Genomic DNA, 21,728 nt, shown 5'->3' with positions numbered 1-21,728 from the left:
TTATTACAAGTTTACTTTTTCCTTGTATACGTTTCCTTTATGTTTACATAGATACACACACTTCTTATTGTCAACTGTGCAATATTTGTTTTTTCTATACTCTGTAACTTATGATTTACTCTGTGTTTCCTGTGTTCCCATATGCCATGCATTGCTTTGTCACATCCAGCTGCCACTTTCTTATCACTTCTAAAAGATGTTAGGCCTTCAGCCAAAACTGTGAAATTAGGATAGCTCATATCATGCTACTGAGATTTCCTCAACTGCAGCAGGAGTAGTTACTTGTGCCTCTAAGACATTCAATTCACCTGGCCCACCTTTACCCTTCCCACTGATTTGCAGCATGCAGGTGGAATGCTGAGCTTCCAAAGCAATCAATCACACCTGTGTGGTTTTTTTTGTCAACAGCTTGTCTAAACTTGCTGTTGTCCTGTATTTGCAGATATGTAAGAAATAACCTGTTTTCCTTTCCCCTCATATCTCTCCAACGTGATCTAATTGAGTAGGTTTCAGGCATTACACCACATAGGGTCAAAATATCAAAAGCACACGAGAGCTTCATGCAATAGCTGTTCAGAGAGACATCCACATGCTTTAGTAACATGTCGCTCCCGTACATTTATTACAATGGAGATTCAGCAATGCTTGCCCCTACCAATTTGTCTTTCTTTAATTTGTGTTTTCTTGATCTGAGAGTCATGCTTGTCTTTGATGTTAGTAAGTTTTAGCACAAATTCATTTTGCAATGACAATTTAAGTTAGCATGTAATAGGATGTACTTACATAGTTACCTATCTCAATCTCCTGGAGCATGTTTCTTTCCTTACGCATTTCTCAAACACTTCCCTAAGATGTTGTGCAATTATTTCTTTAAAGACTTTCCAGACTGGAGCTGTTAACATAGTCAGATCTTTGTGATCAGCACTTTTTGTAACTAAGTGGCCACACTAGATTCCTGCAAAGGTTTGTATTTTGTTCAGCAGGAACATGTAGAATGACAGCAGGACTCCTTTGCATATCCACTCCAAATTCTCTCATGTTTGGCTCCACAGCCAATTTTGGAGTCTTTTGGAAGATCCTGAGAAAAGGCTTTATTCTATTAACAGCTCTGCGGTATCACACATGTAGCATCACTGAGAGCACATCCCATGGGCAGCTGGCACAAGGCATGAATGATGGATGGCAAAAAATGCAGGTGGAGTGTCCGTGTAACTCCCACCAGAGCCTGAGCATGTTAAATACTGCTTACATCACCTACCAGATGCCCTGGAAAGGATAGCTCTCCATGCTATTGGTCACAACATACTGTATATAGGGCAAGTTACTCTGTCAGGCACTCATCTTCAGATTGCACAATGGGTCACAGTGCTTGAAGTCAACATGGGAATGGAAAAATGGCTTCTGCACATGTGAAGAGATACAGGAGAGAGCTTCTGCAACAGCCAGCCTATTATCCTACAGGAAAGAGGACTGGAAATTTCAGCACTACAAGGTGGGCTGTAGTAAGTACATCATCAAATCCAATGCTTCCTTTTCCTCTTTAGCCTGCAGGTGGGACAGGAAATAAAACAGAGCTTAGCATCCTTGCCTCAACTATGACTTTCCTAATGATCTTATTTTACCATATCTTGTGTTTTCTCCTAGGCTGTGCCTAGGACTGACAGCCAGGGGAGGAGGGAGTTGAGTATTTTATAGCAGAATCTCTTGGCCTTTTTCTCTCCACTTGGTTCCTTAGGAGAGATTTCATTCCTTTGTAGTACTGCATAAGATGTAGGCTCTGATCTCACAGTGCACTGTCCTATCTTCTTCTGAAACATATCAAATTAGGAAAAGGTTTAGAAATTTTACCATACCAAAGCTTAAGCCTTTGCCATGTTGACAAAAGTTATCTCCTGATGTCTCTTAAATATTGCCTACGTTGCTCTGGGCTGAGAAAGCTGTTGTGCTGGCTTTTACACTGAGGAAGTAAATGCATTCCTGCTGAGCAATGGCTTTGAGAAAATGCCTGAATTAGTGGCAATCTGTCACTTGCATTGAAAACTGTGATTCAGCCTAGGATTCTCAAACTAGTATCCTCATGGAAAAACATGTTTCTCTCTACATACTCAGCAAATGACACTGATGATCAACAGTTTTATGTATGGACTAGGTCCTTGTAAATGTGCTTTACTTTCTGGAGCTAACTGAAGTGATGGCTGGCAATAAAAAGTTAACAATAGTACGTATTGTCTTCAAGAGGAGGAGACTCAAAGGCATATCCCCACCAATGCTCACTGGCTTTATTTGGATCCTCACTCAGTGCTGAGCCACTATTAGGATGTTGAGATACAATTAACGTAACACAGCTGAAAATGTTTAGAAGCCAGTTATTTCACTGTAAATTGCTTTAGCTGTTCCGATCTCTTTTAAAGAGAGACTGTGGTGACACTGGTAAGGATCAGAATCGTACATAGCATATATCTTACAAGAAGACAAGCTAATTTAAGAATTTTCTGCATATGCACAGGTCTCCTACCAGTCAGATATACCAGAGAAGAGATTATTTTTTTCATAACAAAAAACAGATTTTCAAGGATGTTGCAAACCTGATTTTCTACAAGTGTTTATTGAGAATGTTAAGAACTTTTCAATCTATTTATGAAATATTTGTGTTTGTTTTTTTTTTTTTTTCTGAGTTTGGGAAAGTTAATAAGATATAAAAATAAATGTCTGTAACCCACATTCATCTAAAGAAGATCATACAGAGCTCTCCTAAAAGGAGAATATTCCTAGTGGATGGAAAAATTCCTTTTTCCAGTGATCTAAATTAATTGTGCAAATACTCTCAGGTCATTTCTTTTTATCTCCTTATGAAATCATGTTGTGGATAAGTATGTATACATATACTTATGTATTCTTACGGAGATAAATTTATTTTATTAAATAATGGATATATGGGTCACCAGGAGCAATAGTGTGCATTAGGCAGTTTCACAGCTCTGTCAGAACCTGACTGTCATTAATGGTATTTGGCATTGCTACACAGAGGTTTCTGTAATGTCTTGACTTTTGACATGAACTTGAATATTTTTGCTTTTTTTTTTTAAGACTGGCCACCATATATTAATAATTTTGTCATGCCTGAAGGTTCATACTGCTAAGAATGGGAGTTGTCCCTTCCTGTATCCTGAGGGAGTAGAAAATGGCTGTTTCTAGTGAAGATAATCATCAGGAGTCAAACAGAAGGACTTTCAGAGAAGCTAGACCTTCTCTTTCTTCTTTGTTCAGAAAGTTTTTTTGGGAAATCTGAGGGGCACAAGAGGGGCTACTGACATTGCTAGGGTATGATACAAAAGAACAAATAGAGATGAGACATAAGGGAAGTGTGTGAGCTGCAGAGGAGCTGGAAAGGATGGGAAAAAGGATGAAGGTTATTGAGAGAATGACTGAGGAAGGTCAAAAGAAAACTAATAGATCTAACAGATCTTTTATTTGCCCTTTTGCCATGGTTTTAATAATATTTGAATAATTAACTCTGATTCGATTCACATCTTTGAGCAGTAATGCTAAAATTGACCTAGCTCAGTCATTGGTTGTAGTTTTAAATTGGGCTGATAGTCCTAGACACCATCAGACTATTCAGGAAAAAGGAAAAAAATATGTTACAGGAGAAAGCTTCAAATGACAGTTACTTTGAGGCAGAGCAATGCTGGCTGCTCTGCATCTTACAAGTTCACCAGCTGATGAGCAGGCCCTTGGGACTGCCATGAGTGTAGCTATCTAAGAGCATGATCCTTCCACTCCTCCAGCTGCACTAAGTCAGTCACCTGACTCCTGGAACTCTGCCTGAAAAGTGGTGAGTGCTTTACCTTTGGGTGGTTTAAGCACTCCTTTCTGTACTTCCCTTTGTAATTCTACAATCGCTCCAGTCATGTCTCAAGTGGTGATGGAGCAGCTGTTGAACTTCCTCAGGCTGCAGTCTGGGTTGCTACGGATAAACAAACTTCACAATCCATTCTCAGTATTTCTGGCCATGAGCTGCCACTGCACAGCTTGTGCTTAACTAACATCTGAATTGTCTCTGAGATGAGATGGGGACAGTATCCGAGAGGCTGTCCTGTTTGTGGTCACAGGGAGACTTAGGCTGAAATACGGAAGGCAGTTTGTGCTCAAGAAACATAGTGGTTTTGCAGAGGAAGCATTGCTTTTAGCATTTTGTGCTACAATGAGTATCGCCAACCTATTCTTTATTATCAAGTGAATTCATGAAAAGATTTTTCATGTACATGCTAATAGAGCTTTTGCCCAAGGGTGTTTTGCAGCTTCACATTGCAACACTCCGAGTTACGTGTTAACAACACAACCAGAGCTCCTCGGCATCAGATTCCCTCAGCACCAGTAGCTTTGGAAACCTTTAGCTATTCAGAAGTTAGGTGTTATGTACAACTTGAGCAATGAGGCTTCTCCAGTCAAAAGAGAGAGATGTGACCCATGTAGGTGGGTCACTATCTGGAGATGCCTGCTTTATTTTTCATTCAGAGCATAGAAAACCCAGACAGTCGGCTCAGATTAGAAGTCTATCTTTAGATGACTTCACTTAGGTGAGGTAGAGCCTATTCTCAGTGTGTGTCCTGTGAGAAGGCCATCTTTGCCTCCAAAGGATTTGTCCTTCATAATGAAAAGAAGTTTGAACTTTGAACTAATTTGAGAAATTCGATACTAGCACCATCTTTGAGTCAAAGGCATGTTTGGCTGCATCTGACGTGAGCTTAAAAAACAGGTATTTCATATCGGAAGGCCTGAGTCAGGAAAGAAGAGTTAGTCAACAAGCAACCCTTAGTCACGTTCCTATGGGATGCTGGAGGTTTTTCCCCTTCTCATTTCCTTTTGTCTTAAAAACCAAAGGTGCAATCTGACACACGTAAATGTAAACCAGCTCTCAAGCAAAAGCCTCACCCATTTGCTACCACATATTGCAGAAACAAGACCTGGTCATAATAATCTATGCTGGGCACAATTGAGAAATTTTCACTAACATCGCAGTACCTCCATCCAGATAGTGCAGTTCTGCTGTGCTCTTCAATCAGGAATACAGGTAGGCTATAGTAGAACAAATAAATACATTTTTTAAAGTGTGCTTTTGTATGCACATTTGTTTTTCTCCAATTCTCCAAATTGTCTCTGGCCATCATTCTTACAGGGGAAAAGTAAGGCAGAAATTTATTTGTTTACTTATTAGAGGTATGTATGTGCTTGTACTGCACAAAGCTTGAGCCAAAGAGTGGGAGAGGCTTTTGACCACTGCTTTGGAAAGCTTCCATGGAACAGCTTATGACTGTACTTTGTTTATAACTGTAGTTTATCTGGTTTCGATCAAGCAGTTCCCATTCCATTAGAATGTTTCAATATGATGAAGGTGAGAAAGGAAGTTCATAGCAAACCTTTCCCCTGAATGACGTGATTTAAAAAAAAATAATTAAGAATATATTTAAAATGATTATTTAATAAAAATGCATAAACACATATCAAAAGTGGAATGATAAATTGTACCTAAGAAATCAATTTTTGCAACTATGGAATACTGCAAAATATCTATATGGAATATCTTAACTTGTTCTCCTTGTAACACCAGCTTTTCATCTAATTCTTTTGTGCGTATAGGAAGTGAATGCAACGAGACCAATGGAAGTGACTGGGTTTGTGTCTAGTTTCTGTCAGCCAGGTTCTTGTACAACACTCATTATGACTGTCAGGAATGACTGTGATTTCATCCTTATGCCAGTGTCTAACAGGAAGCATCATGCTTTGTCATCCTATTAATCTCAAATCCTTTCATAAGCTCTAATTTTAATCATTTGGGAGGATTTTCAATACAAATGCATGTATGCCTAATGACGCTTGCATAATGGATTAGAAAATTTAATCACTAAGCTTCCTCGAGGTGTGCTTAACAGATGTAGATCCTCACTAAACACGAGGTAGATAAAATGAAGAAGTTGAGTCCATTAAGCTCTAGAAATTCTAACAGTGCTCAGCTGGATGCTGATTTGAATGCATTTGCTCAGAAATCTGAACATTTATTTCTTTGTTTCAAAAGGAAATGGCAATTCTGAACTGAACAAAACAAAAATACAGCAACCAGCTTTCTTTAATTGCTTGAGTTTTTTTAAATGTTTCAATGCTTTTCAAGGTGAAATATTTAAATCTCATTTACATTTTCTTAGATGCATTTTGTATTAAGTGTGAAAAGCAGATATAAGAGGCATTTGAAATGGAAATGTGATACATTATGTTTTAGGGATTTAGGCTTATCAAACTTCTCCGTTCTTTCAAAGTGGACTACTATAAGAAACAACCATCCAATCCCCCCTAAAAATATCACACCCATAAAAAAGGCCCACCAAAAAAATACCATGTTCAGAAATAATGATGCAGTAATGCTCGTTAGTGGAAAAATGTTCCTTCCAAAAAATTCCTAGTATCTTCCTACACACACAGTTTCTGTGATGATCTTTCCTGTCTCCTCCAGTTCATGTCCTGAGGACTGTGCTTTCCCGCACTGTCCTTAAGTGTATATGTTCTCATAACACGTTCTTTCTTGTGTCTTCCAGAGCTCTGTACCTCCCCAGGTCTGCATTTCACCTCAGCTCCAATCCACAGGATCACAGACTGAATCTGTTCCTCCTGGTTAGTTCCTCTCTGCCCTATCCCAGAGGGAATGAGGAACCTCTGTTGGGTAAAGGAGAGGCAAAAGATTGGAACTGTGTAATATGGGAGAGATGTGTGAGGAACAAGGAAGAAAAACAGTGCTTAATTCAAGTGGGTTGAGAGGGCAAGTCTTTCTAGAGGATCTGTCGCTAGATCTTCATCCTGTGCCTTGTAGGTAGTTTGGTAACAGGAATCCACAGCTCACTGGTGATCATTTGTGTAAATCTTTAAAAAACAAGTTGCTATGTGAAATATATTGGCAATCAAAAAGTTCCCTAGCATTTTTTAATCCAAAGAGATTGCTGCCTTTGGTGGACTCCTCTCCCACCATGACACCTAAGAAAGAGGTGGTGCATAGGATTTGTCTGGGGCTTTGCATGAAGACAGTAGGCAGATGTGTCTCTTAGGATGGTACTGTAATCACTTTTAGATTATTACTGTAAGGTGTTCTCTCACATGCCACAAGGTCATCATCAATCAGATTAATGCTTTTAGTACAAGTTTGCAGGCCCCCAGGTAAAAATGCCTTGGTCTTATCAGGCTCTGTTCAGTCACAAGAGCTGCAGATGTATGTTCGCACCTTACAACAGACTTACTCTTAGGACAAGTAATGTGGGTTGGGAAATTTTCCTGCTTCAGAAATCATGGAGGGGTGGAGCTCTGACTCAAGGTAATAAAACACCTGTTCAGCAACTTCTGACACTCTTCAAGACTGTAAATATGTTTCAGAAGACACTGGCAACTGTGGAACCTAATATTAGGGTGCCATTTGCAGCACCCATTTTCAATGCAGCAGTGATCTCGATGGCATCAACATCTGCCTTATCTCAGGTAAGTGGAAAACAGAATGAAGCTGGCAGGTGACTCTGAGAGTTTGATTCAGATTTGTCCCCAGAATAGAGACAGCTCAAGTCCACCCAAATCCATAGGTTATAAATCTTCAAGAAAACAAGATATTCTTCCTTGGATATTTGCAGCTGTGTGGAGTTAATAGCTTTCCATACAGAGCAGAAACAGCTGCCACTTTCCTGGCACGTTCCTCCTTTTCAAAGGTGATGCAAACAATGAGGCAGCACAAATTGCCCATTACACATTGCAATTCAACACTGAAAAGCTGAAAGAAGAGGGAAAAAACTGATCTTTGCTCTCTTTTTCATCCTTTGTCCTCCTTCTCTCAACAGCATCCCAGCAGCAAATCAAGCCCATTGCAAAATGAAGGACAAAAATGGATGGTGCAGGACACAGAGCAGAGCTATGTTGATGCTGAGGTACCAACCAGAACAAACAAATTATGTGTGGGACAAAACCACACGTGAGAAGGTCATGACCTTCTTTTTTCCTTTATTGTCTTCTGAGTTTTATATGCTTACTTAGAAAAAGACATTTCATAGGAGAAATCTTTCTTTACGTGAAACATCTGTATTCCTTTGTTGTTTTTTTTTCTTTTTTCATTCTATTATTTTATCCATTTATACAAAGTTTTTAAAGTTTTTATTCCTTACTGAAATTTCTTACGGGAAATGTACTTAATTTGCTGTTAAAATGGGACTGAGTTTGGCTTCTTTTAATGCTGTCCATCTCTATTTATTTTAATAGAGTTTTAGATCTGAATGAATGGAGAATGTTGCCTGTGTCAGCAAGTCAGAATGTAGCTGATGGTGATAGGCTTGGGCTCGTTTTGTACACTGTACATGCTGCAACAAAAGGAGAACATCTCTAGCAATCTTAGATAGGCCAGTGACAAGAGTTGTATTCGCACTGAACATAGGCCAGTTGTATCAGTGATGATTTTCCTCCCTTTGTTTGATTAGCTTGTAGCTGGCTGTATTTTTGCCAAGTTGTTCCAAAGTAAAACAGGATGGTTCCAAACAAAATGCTAGCTTTTGTTTGATGATATCATAAGTGGGGTGTGATTCAATGCCTGCAGCTCGTAGGAAACCTGTATATTTAATTCTTGTTTGTGTGATCAGAACTCCAGATCAATAAAAAACTATAAGCATTGCTTTGTTTTTCTTCAGGTGTATCATAAAAAGATTGAAGCCTCTCTTGCTAGTAGCATTTTGACATTTCCTATAGGTGGAAATAAGAGTATAAAAATGGTGTCTAACTATCACTATGGTGTCAAATTCAACATAAATGACAAAGTAGCATGAACAGAACTGAATTGTTGAGACTTTCTGTGTATTTACGTATATTAAAGCTCAGAAAGGGAATGCTCTAAAGCAGGAAAAGGATCTATTGAGCAGTGCAATGGCCCAATAGTGGTAGCATTTCTTTAGTGGCTAACTGTATTTATACTGATGTTGTTTTTTGGTTTAAAAGGCTCCTGGCTAAAGGCATCCAACCCTATTTTAGCACTAATGTAGTTATACATGTGTATAAAGATTGTTAGAATTCAGCACATTTCTGAATCTATGTAAAGCAATGTTAAAATGAAATTGCATGGCCATAAGCCCCTGCATATAGGGGACATGGGGGTTCCTTTCTAATGCTTTAATTCATAGTCCTCGTCATAGTTTCTTATCAAATCCATCAAAAGTTTTCTTTTGCACTCCAGAAGTGTTTAACAAAAGAGGTGTTCTCAGGTCACCCTATTTGTCTTCTGGCTCTTGAACATGTCTTCTCTCCTCTGTAATAAAGCTCGGCAGAAAATTGGCATTAAAGGCTTGTGTGAGCTGCCCAATTTCTGCTTCTTAAGTATTGGGTTTCCTAGGCAGCTTTCAGTCATTCCCTTGATCTTTGTAACCCATAGTTTTCCATCTAGGAGAGGAAGATGACAATAAGTAGAAAGCTATTACAAAGGGCAACATACTTTTCTTAATGTTAATGCTCAAATATTTGCCCAATTATTTGCTTTATTTTGAGAGGACTTTGTCTAACTGTGTGATGAATTGAATATATAATGGACTGGGATTAGAAAATCATGCCCATGGGCTGCTGCATGGAGGTTTGCTGTGTCACCTATCTAAAGTGCAAAGTCAAAAATTCCCACTGCTAAATTATCTGGAAAAAGTATCAACTTTATAAAGTTTATAAAACCCTTCAGCTTTTAAAATGGATGAGAACAACTGGAGTATAACTCTTTGCCTGTTTCTGGGAGTCCTGAGTTGTCAGTTTGCCTTCTAGCACCTTAGTCATGAATACAGGAAAGATGAAACATGCTGAAAAGGTCATAAATAAGTATGAGTAAGCCAGTCCATAATAACAGCAAATCTAGTAAATTTATCGCTATGATCTGTTAGTGAATTGTCTTTCTCATACATCTACAGTGTAATTCATTCAAAAAATGCAACAATTAAATGACAAATTACCAGATTAAAAAAACTTAGTTGTTGGCTCATCTTCTGTAAATGCACTGAAAATTTAAAGAATAATGCAGGCAAACATAATCTCAGCTCAAGTATTAGCAGTGAACAGGGAGCATGACCAAGATATTCTGCCAGACATTAAATCATAAATCAAAAAGAATTAGGAGAATATTCATCACTTTTTAACTTATGTGATACTCATAAAGTGGTGTGCATCCCTTCATGGTTTGCTACAAAACTATAAAAGAAATATGACATTATTTTCAAAACCCCCATTGTCTATCCATTTGAAAAAAACCTTACCTCTTCCATAGGTAGCAATAAGTCTTTAAGGAAGGCTACTCCATCTGCCCATCACCATCTCTTTGCAAGGATGGGTTCAAAGATTTAGTGTACGCAGATTTATCTTTATTAGAGAAGACCGCAAGAGGATTTGCCCATCTGTGACTGTGGATACTCAGACTTTGGTTAACACTTTCTTCAGCCTACATATCAGAAATATTCTTGGCTTAATACGACATGTTGTACAGAAGATGGCTGTTTATGATAATTAGTCACCCATGGATAGTTGATTGCATTACAAACTCCCTGAATTAATCTTTTTTTTTTCTCTTTTAATTTAACACAAATGATCCTCATCAGTAGTAACACGCTTCTCATGTAGTTTGTTGGCACTGCTGTTGCATTATCACAATGAACTGATGACTAGAGGGAAAAGTGGATTAGTTGCGTGATTTCCATTGAAGTATCAGGATCTTGAGCTTCAGTTATAAGATGTTTTGCTCTTGGAGTTTTCTGGAACAGCATTTCTGTCTGGCATTTGGCCAACAGAAAAGTATTATGTGGAGTAATTTTTCATTAACTTTCATCTATAAGGAAGATAAGCCCCCCTTTCATTTGTCTCAGATTTATTTAGTAATTTATAGCTTAATAGTTAGCAGTTCTCTCCAGAGATATTGGTGTTTTTAAAATTATGATGATGACGAAGATCACTGAATATTGCTCCTCCTTTAAGGCCCTGAGGAGAGGAGTGAAGATGTGCTCTAGAACTGCTGTTTTTTCTGTTCTTGCTTTTCCATGAAAGACACTGATTTGAGAGATATGGACCTGAGTGTTACACATAGAACAGACTGAGAGCTGTGAAAATCCTTTTCTTACTGGTAGAAATATCGAATATACTAAGGCTTTCATTATTCCTTCAAATTTAAAGTAATCATTGTTCTATGGGACAGGCTAGAACAGGAAGGAATTTTGTTTATCTAGTGAATAGACTCAAAGAGCAAGGCTCAAATTAAGGAAAAAATCATCATTTTTCCCTCCACTTGACTTGTCCTCCATGTCCTCTACCACCAGCATAATTGATTGCTTCTTCCAGGTTCATGTCACTAGCTCTTTCATCTTGTTAATTCCTTGGATTTCTTTTTTCTACCTGCTTCTTGAGGTCTTTGTTCCATTGATTGTATTTTGGGTATGCTCTGACTGACAAAACCTGTGCGTTGCTGTCTCATAGGACTGAGATTTCTCAGCCAATACAGCAGAATTTTCTGTGATGAGGACCACCTGACTCCTGTAAACTGTATTTCCGAGCACAGCTCATTGGCTTTTCTCTTATGCAGCACCAATCAAGAGCTCTCCTCCCAGGGAACAGCTCCATATGAAATAAGATGTTTAAACACTTGCATAATCTATGACACTATCTGATCTATGTAGATCTGACTGTTCTTCAACGAAATACCATATAAGTTTTATTGTTTTGTTTTCTTCTTAATATAATCCTCCCATGTGCTGGCTCTCTTATCAGTCTATCTTCATTTGTATTCACAATACAAGGTCCCTGCAAGGCATTCTTCATGTATCCTCTATTCTGCTCCAATGCAGTGCCATTCAGGAATGAGCGTATGACTGGTGCTTGATGTAGATGTGTCTTTGCACAGCTCACACTAGTTTTTGTTACTGTACTCTTAACAAATCCTAGTAGTGTACGTGCACCTCTAACAGCATTTGCAAACACAGGCTCTAGAATGCTGATTGAAGTACTGGTGCCACAAGTTTTCACTAGAGAAATTATTTCCTTTCACTCGTTCCTTCATTTCTCCTGAAATGTATTTGCTGTTGTTTTGGGTTTTTTTAATTTGAAGACTATTTTTGAGAAGGATATGGACCAGACAAACCCAATTAGTCAGTGGGTTTCTTTAAAAACAAAGCAGGTTTAGGTAAGATGTCACAGGTTTTCCATGCTGATGACAAAGGATGGCAAAGGAGTGGTCTGCCGTAGTGATGGAGGCAGCCGTATGGAGCTGGCACAACACAGATTACAATAATACTGAGATCTTACCTCCCTGCTTTAAAACAAACCGTCCTATAAAGTGACAAGTTGGTAATTTTCTATTTAGTTTTAGTATAAATCCATCCAGAAGCTAAGTAAGCGCACTTGCATCTTCTACTTCTTGTAGCCTGTTACAGAAAATGTGTTTATTCAGAGCTTCATTTCCCTCTTGTTGCTGTGAGCGTGCTGATTCTGCACCTCAGCAAAAAGTATTAGAATTTTAAAAAGTCAGCTTACTGAAAACCTTCTGAAATCCTGCTTCCTGGCTATAAGCATAAGCTCACGGGCAAAGTCTTATGGTTATTTTAGGCACTGGTTAGCGTTTGTGAAATATTCATCAAATTATCAAGACTTTTTTTTTTAAATCATGCTTGCCATTTCATAGAATAACTTTGTAGCTTGACAATTGATGTGCTTTTTTTTTTTTTTTAAATGACCTTCATGTCCTTTATATAGAAACAATTTGGGAGATTAAGCTGAATTTTATCATGATGAATTCTTCATGGTCCCATGCTTTACACACTTCAGCTGATGTACTGTCTAGTATCACTGATTTCTTATACCTTGACCTTCTTAGTAATCTTTGCCTTTAATCACAGTAGCAGTAGTCAATGAGTTTTCTCTTATTTCACTTTGTACTTTCTCCCTGTTGTTTTAATCAAGGTTTATCAGAAAATAGATAACAATTATTTCATCATCTTCTACCAGCACTCCTCCATTTTTACTTTAGATAATCTTTTCAAACTTCTAGTCATTAACTTTCATTAATTCATTAGCTCCCTGTTCTTACTGGGTTTTTTTGAAGTGACTTTACTAAGAATTACTCATCTGTTTGCCTTCCTCAATGACCTAAACTCCTCCTTGAAATCTGTCTAAGGGTAATTTACCCTCTACCTCTACTTTCCCATCCATCATTTTCTTCTACGCTTTCTGTATGGATGCTTAGGTGATTGCAGACCAGTGACTGGTGAAGAAAGTGTACTTTCTTACTTACTGTATTGTTGTTATAATTACAATTTTAAGAGATGGCTTCAGCAGAATCTGGATTCTTTCAGTGTTTGATTGTCATTACAATACATATACCCAAATTTTAAAGCTCATCTCCTTTGTTAAATTTTTTTTTTTTTTTCCCAGCAGGAAGAAATATCAGCTTACTCCCTGCTCACTGTAAGAATCATAAAGATGACAAATGCTCATCAGGCAGACTTCTGTAAGTATCAGATTTTTCTTACTGACATTATACAGTTCTAAAATTACTGGATTCCCACTAGCACTAGCCACTATGCAAATGCAAAACACAGAAGTCATACATGCTAAGAATACATATTAAATCCAAATTACCTTATAGTATATCTGTTTCCAATATCAGGCGTTTCTTCTTTTTTTTTTTTGTTTTTGTTTTGTTTGTTTGTTTAAATAAATAAACAAATTTGGCAACAGGTCAATAGTGCCAGTTTGGGTATGAGTAAAACTAGGTTGCTCCAAAAGTAATGCCTCCTATTTATTTCCTTGGAAACTGCAACAGATTTAAAGGGCACGATAACATTATTTGATAGAGCAGGTTCTCAGCTACCGTACACTATTTTTCAACATAGTCACTACTATTAGATGAACGCCACCAAAAATGAACGAGAGCCTGCATGTTGCGTTCATAAAAATCTGCACAGGCTGGGATGACAGCTGTGCATGCCCATCTAGAACGTGGCTTGTCTTTCACATCACTGGCACCACTGCTGAAATGCACCACCCACTGTCTCTCTGTGCTCATGTCCATTGTTTGGTTTCCACAAATGTTCAACAAGCATTAATGAATATCAGTGGTGCCATTTTTTTTCTGCATGGAGGGATTCAGTGACACGCCTTTGCTTCATACACTCTTCCATGTCAGACAGTATTTTATCAGACTGCCCCTCTGTCATCTGTTCACTGCAGTGGACTACGGGCAGGAAGGTTCAGCCTCTACTGCTGTACCACCAACAATTGCCTCTGAAGTCCTGAGCCAACATAATAAAATAGGAGGCATTGCTTTCAAAGCAGCCCTCGTACATCACTTTCCTGGTGCGTTGACTATTTCAGAGATGTGAAAACTTCTTGACACCTTTTGTAATACATAGGTGTTTGTATCAGATATCAATAAGAAATATGTAGAATTGAAATGAAAAGCTGAATCCTTACTCTGTCACTCTTAACTGCTTGTTGGGATTCCTTACAGCACATATCAGAAGTTCAGTGGAGCTGTATAATTTGCATGTCCTGAGCATCATAACATCAGCCATATTGTTATGGATGTTTCTGACTCTGGTCACACACTGAAAGTTGTATAACAGGGGACCATAGTATGTAGTATGCATGTTACGGCTTACATGCAAAGTGTTCTGAAAAGGTGTGGTATTTACCTGGCACTCACCCTTAGTGGCTGCTCCATTTCCACAATATTTTTTTTCTGCATAATTTTCTTCTGACATTTCTGTGTGTGCCTCATGAACCTGGCAGGTTGCTAATAACCGCAGCCTTGTGTGTCAGTTTATTATACTTTTCTTTCTTATCATGCTGTGCCTTTTCTTTGTTTCTGGGGGAGTTGCGCTGAGGTTCACTGATACCACAGCCTCTCCACTGCCCAGTGTCTCATATAATGTTACCTCACTCTTCTGTATTCCTGATTTTTAACCTTTTTTTTTTTTTTTCCCCCGCAATCCGTAAGTATAAAATGTAATTTACAATTATGTTTGCACAGAGCAAGGTCTATTCTTTATCTTTGGTACTCCAAAATGTGTTAGTTTCAGCGCAAAGCTGGTGCAATCCAGGACTAAGGGTCCTCCTGCCAAGGAGGCAGGTCATCAGACAGACTTTGAGGAAGGCTAAGGACTAGGTGGGGTGCCTTCTTGTTTTTCTCCAAGTGCTATTTGACTTCCACTGGATAATTCAGAGATGGCAACACTTTAATCACAAATATTCCCACTTGTTTTTAATTTTGTCTTCAATGGAAAAGTATTCTCAAAGACTTATCACCATCTCTGTATATTTCACTGACTTTGGAGTTTTAAGAACACAGATATCACAGTTGTCAATTATCCATCCTAATGGAGAGAAATATTTGGTTCACGTGGTCTGTAATACTGAATTGCAGAGATTAGAAAAAATATCAGAGGACAGCAAAGAAGGTCAGTGCTGTTTCACAGCTATGAAACAGCATGACCTTACCACCATTCCTTTGAAGTGCTGTTTTAATTTCTTTTAGTATCACCTTTGATCTAGAATGGAAATGGAATGATAAGAATCATGATTCACCATGTTATGCAAAAGGATTGCATGAAATAAGATGACAGTATTCTCTCAGAAAATAGTTAAATGTTGTGACCTCATCCTCCATCTTCCAGCAGGATTTCACAAAAAATTCTGTGGAGTGAGATGCAGACATTTAGGAAATTCCTAATTTTCCTAACACCAAAACATACATCACTTGAGTAGGGATCAAGATGTGCGGGCTCTGTTTTTAGCTCAACGTATGGACTTCCTATGTACGTGTAGGCAGATCACCTGAGCACTCTGTAGCTCTGCTTACCTCAGAACTTGTATTTAAAAAAAAAAATGTTCTCCCAGATATTTTGTCCATCTTCTCTATTTAGGTTATATGCACCTTTTGAAAGGCATGACCCATTACTATGTGTAGAGGGATCCTAATTTAAGATGCAAGACAAATCCTGGAAACAATGAGAAGCATCTCCAGATTCTTTTGTAAATTACTGGCAAACAAGGGTTGGGGCCAGTAGCTGAAGAAAAGGAACTTTTTCTGTCAGAAATTTCCCAGCTACTCTTGTGGCTTTGTGTGCATTCTTTAAGCAAATTGAAGTACAGTAAGCCATTTGCAGTTGAACACTGAAGGCAGAACAATATCAAAAAGTCCTTTGTTGAGTGAGCAGCAGCAATCTGCCTATGCTCACAAAGAAGTTGGAGTCTCCCAGGGAAAACTATATGCGACAGTATAATCCCAATTCCTTGTGATTCATTGGGTCACATTCATTTGGATGTGATGCCAATGTTTTTCTGACTTAATGTTTCATTTTTTAAGTATTTGAAGCATCAGAAAACTAAAATAGCTACATATACTATTGTGTGCTGATGGGAATTAGAAAACGACATAGTTTATCTCAGCTCATCTTAGCAATATGATCTTTTTCCCTGAAAAATGGAGCAGCTGGTACAGGTGCTATTAGGTTTGAGATATCAGTGGAAGGCTGACAATTTTTGTGATTGTCATTGCCAAATACCAAATCAAGGAACAAGGATCTACTTTCCAACCAAGTGCTGCAGGTTCTAGGACTTGCTTTTTCTGCCAGCATGCTGGCTTCCTTTCTAACTACATATGGTTATCAGTCTGCTCAAGTTTCTGTTCACCTCTGCTTAGATAAAGCATGTTCACTTTCCTTGATTTTCTCTCAATTCATTGCAAGTGTCATGCCAGGCCATTAGAGCTCTTATAATTTTCTTTGACTTGCCAAATCCTTGCTTCAGGGAATGCAACTTCCTATGTACTTCCACTGAGGTTCCTCACTACTGCATATACCAACTTGATCCTATGTTGTTTTTAAATGTGCATCTTGAGACCCGTGGGATGTGTGGGAGGGAGTCTTGGCTTATCTTGAGAGGTAGTGCTACACCTTCGCCCGTAGGTAGCAAATGTTGATGGATCTGAGCAACCATTGTACCTGTTTACAAACAGAGACAAAATTAAAGCAGAAAAAAAACACCTCGCTCCTCCTCGATGGGCCAATTAACCCTTTTAGTACACCTGGTGTCACTCCACCACTTTTGTGGGCTCCTCTGCACTTAGGTAATTCTCAGCTCTGACTTCAGCTGCATACTTCACACATGCAGATGCTCTTGACAGACCAGAGCTAATTAGTTTTCACTGTTCCTAGCTGACCCTTTTGTCAATTCATATAATGGGTTTGATTCAACTGCAGATTTCAGGCACTCCCTGATCTCACTGTGGGCGTTAGAGAGGTGCTAAGGTAAGAAAACTAAGATTCATCCTGCAGGTGCTCGGTGTCATTAGCAGGTTCTAATATTCCTATCAGTTGCACTGGGGAGATGGTAGGCAGTTCAGGAAACAATACTGATGAAGCTTGGGGGATCTTACAGCCAAGTATCTGCTTTGCATTACCTCCTCAGCCCAAAAGATGCAGATAGTCTTGAGTAAAAGAATGACTTTTTCTGTTATTTGTGTGTTCACTTGCTCCTTTTCGTCTGGAGTTGTGCAGGGCAGGGTGGAAACTTCAGGGACTGTGAAGGCACATATGCCACAGGCTTTCATAAATCTCACTGACTGACAGGAGGAATATCTGACCAGGACAGAGTGGTGGAGAAAACAGTGCATTAGCTCCTTTTCTCATTTCTAACACCCCCTGCAATGATTGCATTTGCCAGAAGGATAAGGAGAGAAGGAGCATAGTAGCTCAGGTTCCCTTATCTTCTTATTTCTTTCCTTAAACAAGTCAGTTACTAAATGACCACGCAGAGCTCCACCATTGTTAGCATTTACTCCTTTTATGGTAGTCCCTACAACACACAGCTGGAGCTATCCCACTCTTGTGGTCAAGCAAGTCATCAGAGAGGGGCTCTGCATCGTCTGACACACCTGAAGCATCAGCACTAAAAAAGAGAAGAGCTGTTGTGCTGCAAGTGAAAGATGACCTCTCCCAGGTTTCTGGGTAATGCTAATGACATTATTTATTATGTGAAAAGGTGAAAACCTCATGGACTTCACTGGATCTCACATAATCCTAAGGAAAGATGTCTCTGTGTTGGATGGCACTTTGATGTTATACTGTTGTAGATACTGAGTAATACAGTACATTAAGAGTTGATCTTTGCTGCTGAAGAACATATGTAGGCAAGTTAACACAGAAAAGGTGAAGAGAGCAGATGGGAAGTCTGGCCTAATGTAATCAGCCCCATTGGTGCTGGCTTGCTGCAATGCTGAATTTGAGCTGTGTCGCCTAATAAGAAGTTACTTGATGTTTTCTTCCCAGCAACAGCATCTTCTTTGCTGGGTGTTGTCCTACAAGTTACAGAGGCTATGGTTAGAGTGGTCCCCATGATATGGCTATTAGAGGTAGGCCAAAGTAAAGTCTTGGAAGGTTGAAACATGGGTGTGATATCAGATGTATTTTTGAATTGTACAAATTGGGTGCATGTGGAAGCTGGAACAGACTGTGGTTTTGTTAAATGTTTCTGGAGCTGGAAGTGAATCTGAGTTTTGCTTCAAATATGTACTGGAAGCTTTCTAAGCTGGAAGCATTCAGAACAATTATGCTTCTCTGTTTGGTCTTACGTTTGCTTTAGGATCTTCTGTTCATTTTTCACCTTTGCATGAAGGGAGACCTTTGAATCTTTTAAAAGAAAATCTCATATCTTTTTAGTTCTTGTTGGTTTAAACAGCTACACAGGTTGTAGAGCTCGTTCACATGGGGACCCTGTCCATTCCTTGTAAAAGACATTTCTGATAACACAGTAAGGTCTTTGAGACTTCATCATTTCCACAAGCAATCTGCAAAGAGTAACACTGCATTTATAGATGAGATTAAAGGGGAGAGTTCAGTTCAAATCAGTTTTTAGGCAGATAATATTTGGAGGTAACTTCATAATGCTGTATTACGTTGGTAAAGGAAAACAACCCTGGAGACATCATCTGAAGACTGAGGAATAAGAGCAGCCCTTCTCCTCCTTTTAGGTGAAGTGAGGTAAACTCAGATTCAAGGGAAACCTGTCTGTGCAGGCAGAGAGGAATTCACTAGGAGAAAATTATATGTGTGTGTGTGTGTGTGTATATATAAAACTCTATATATTTGGCATTATGAAGTGCTGTAACAGGATAGATGGGATTTTATAGTTTATGTTAATTGTTCTTAAAAGACTGGTTTTTCTCATATGGTTTGTTTTTCAGCGATGTCGTTTTTTTTCTGAGAGACATAACTGACTGTGGCATGTGATTGTTAATTTTAGAAACATGCCAAAGGACTGTACTTTCATGGTGCAGCAAACAGTTGTTAATGGTTATGAATATCTGGTTTAAGTTCTGAATGTTTGCCCCATTTTTAGCTTGAGGACAGAGATGAGAAATAGTCCAACACAAAAGGAACAGTTCACAAAGTTGAAAATGGGATTAGGAAATAAATGACACCTAGTAGTGACATACAAGAAGACCATGAACTCAGATGTCTTAGTGTCTCCACAGAGTTACATTATATTATCAGGGAATGAGGTTGCCACATGTGCTGTGATGTAAGAGCCATGCATGGCATGAAATTGCTAATGATGCCCAGCAATACAGAGTTGCGTTAAAAGTAGAGCATGAAGAAAAAACAAATATAATTTCTTTTATTAGCTCCCAGGTAATAATGAATGAACTAGAAGATTTTTGCTAGCTCTTCCTTACTTTTTTTTTTCCAGGGATAAGAGGGATCAAAGAAACTGGTTAATCATTTCAAGTTCTCCCACATAATAGGGTACGACAATCTTCATCAGACATCCTGCTATCCTGTTATTTTTATTGGTCTCCCTGTTTGCATATCAAGTTGACTTCATATGAATTAATGACACTTCTACAGGAATATATAACATCAGTGTCACAGCATGAGGAATAGCTGATCCTGTATGTCAAGGAGAACATAGGAAATAGCAGGAATTTGATGGGAAACAACCCATCTTCCTATCAGTAGAGATTGTATACAAGCTGTGGCACAAACATATGTGGCATGGTTTATTTCTCCACCGGAAGAGGATACGCTTTGTCCTAATGGCCCCACCTCACCTCATCTTCAAGGTCAAAATCTCTTACTAACAATTATACATAATTTGTCTGTGATTAACTAGGCTTGACATCATACCCAGAATTAGAGTGGCTGAGGGAGGAAGGTTCCTTCAGACATCAAGTCAAATCTTCTGATCAAAGCAGGATCAGCTGGATCAGGCTTTTCAGAGTGATGTTCAGATGACTTTGAAAGTCTCCACAAATGGAGACTCAACAATCTCTCTGGCCATCTTGTTTTGGTGTTTGACTACTCTCACAGTTATCGTTTCAGTTTTGTATTCTTAAACCTACCTTTTTGCTATGTTTAAATGGGATTTCCTGTATTTTGATTCGTGCCTATTGCCTCTTACATTTCACTGAGCACTGATGAGGAGAGTCTGACTCTTTCTCTTCTTGTTCCCATTGGGTATTTCGATTTATTGATAAGGTCTTGTGGAGCCTTTTCTGTTACAAGCTGAAGAGTCCCAGCTGTTTCAGTCCTTCCACATATATCAGATGCTTCCAGCCCCTGATTTTTTGTGACCTTCTGGTGTGCTCACTCCAGTGTGTTTGTCTCTCTCTTGTCCCAGAAATGGTCTCAGCACTCCTGATGTAGCCTTACAAGTGCAGAGTTGACAGAAAGTCAACCTTCCTCTACCTGTTGATAGTGCTCCTTCTAAATGCATCCCAGGGGGCTGTTGGCATTGTCAGCCATATTGCTGGCTTATGTTCCACCTGGTGTCCACCAGAATCCCTAGCTTCTTCTCTGCGGAGATTTCCCCAGTCATTTGGCCCCCAGCTTGTTCCGGTGTGTGACATTATTCCCATTCATGTGGAGGACCCGGCATTTCCCTTGATTAACTTCATGAGGTTCCAGCTGGCCTGATCTGTCAGGCACTCCTCCCAGTTTTGTATCATCTGTAAAATCCATACCATGACCCACATTGCTACTGAGATGCTAAATAATATTGGCCTCAGTGTTAGGCCGTGGGGTGCACCTCCAGTGGCTTGCTTCCAGCCATACTCTGTGCTGCTGATTACAATTCTTTGAGCCTGGCAGCTGAGCCTGTTTTTAATCGATTTCATTGCCTGTTTGTACAGCCTGTGCTTCCATAGTTTCATGAAGAACTGTCAATAGATTATTTTAAGTATATATTTGTGAAAGCAATGCTCATATGGAAAAATAATTTCAGCAAGTAAACTCAAGAAAAAGTTTTATCGAGGGAAACACTCCAACAAATCTGTAGATGAAACAGTAACAAAAGAGATTCATAAATGCTGTGGCAGATTATTCATGCTCATCACTTCTAGCATTGTCAGCTTTTTTCAGTTTTATCATGAGTCTTATCTTATGCACTGTATCGTTGAAAGGATAGAGCATCTCTATTCTCATTTAGAAGAGATGGAAAGAACAGGCCTTTGCAGTTACAGCAAAAATATTGAAAAGTTCTTCCTGTATCTTATAGTAACCAGATATCAAAAAAGGAGAGAGTTTATGAGTCAGATCAGTGTAGCATTTTTGAAGTACGTTACATTGCATCTGCTTTGGTGATTCTGGGGGAAGATGGAGTCGTGTTTTTGGAATGCTTGGCATCAGGAGTGATAAGTGCATTAA

General features: G+C 38.9%; 1 protein-coding gene across 5 annotated transcripts in view; it reads left to right on the top strand.

Moving 5' to 3' along the window:
• Nucleotides 1-1,329: 1,329 nt before the first annotated feature.
• The window catches only part of LOC125694668 (cytosolic phospholipase A2 epsilon-like), a 39,451-nt gene continuing 19,052 nt past the window's right edge, over nt 1,330-21,728 (top strand). For 2 of the 5 annotated variants that reach the window (XM_048948222.1, XM_048948223.1), the window contains exons 1-3: nt 7,423-7,518; nt 7,869-7,955; nt 13,456-13,531. In XM_048948222.1, the coding sequence (XP_048804179.1) occupies nt 7,492-7,518; nt 7,869-7,955; nt 13,456-13,531 (190 nt within the window). In that variant the 5' untranslated portion in view covers nt 7,423-7,491. Of the gene's footprint in view, nt 1,493-6,590; nt 6,727-7,416; nt 7,519-7,868; nt 7,956-13,455; nt 13,532-17,959; nt 18,033-18,099; nt 18,437-21,728 lie in introns of those variants that run through there. The other 3 variants (XM_048948226.1, XM_048948224.1, XM_048948225.1) reach the window with 3 other exon arrangements.

This window comes from Lagopus muta, chromosome 6 (genome assembly GCF_023343835.1).
Source record: "Lagopus muta isolate bLagMut1 chromosome 6, bLagMut1 primary, whole genome shotgun sequence".
Classification (NCBI taxonomy): Eukaryota; Metazoa; Chordata; class Aves; order Galliformes; family Phasianidae; genus Lagopus; species Lagopus muta.
The sequence above is the reverse complement of the archived record's forward strand: the minus strand, read 5'-3'. Positions and strand labels throughout refer to the sequence as shown.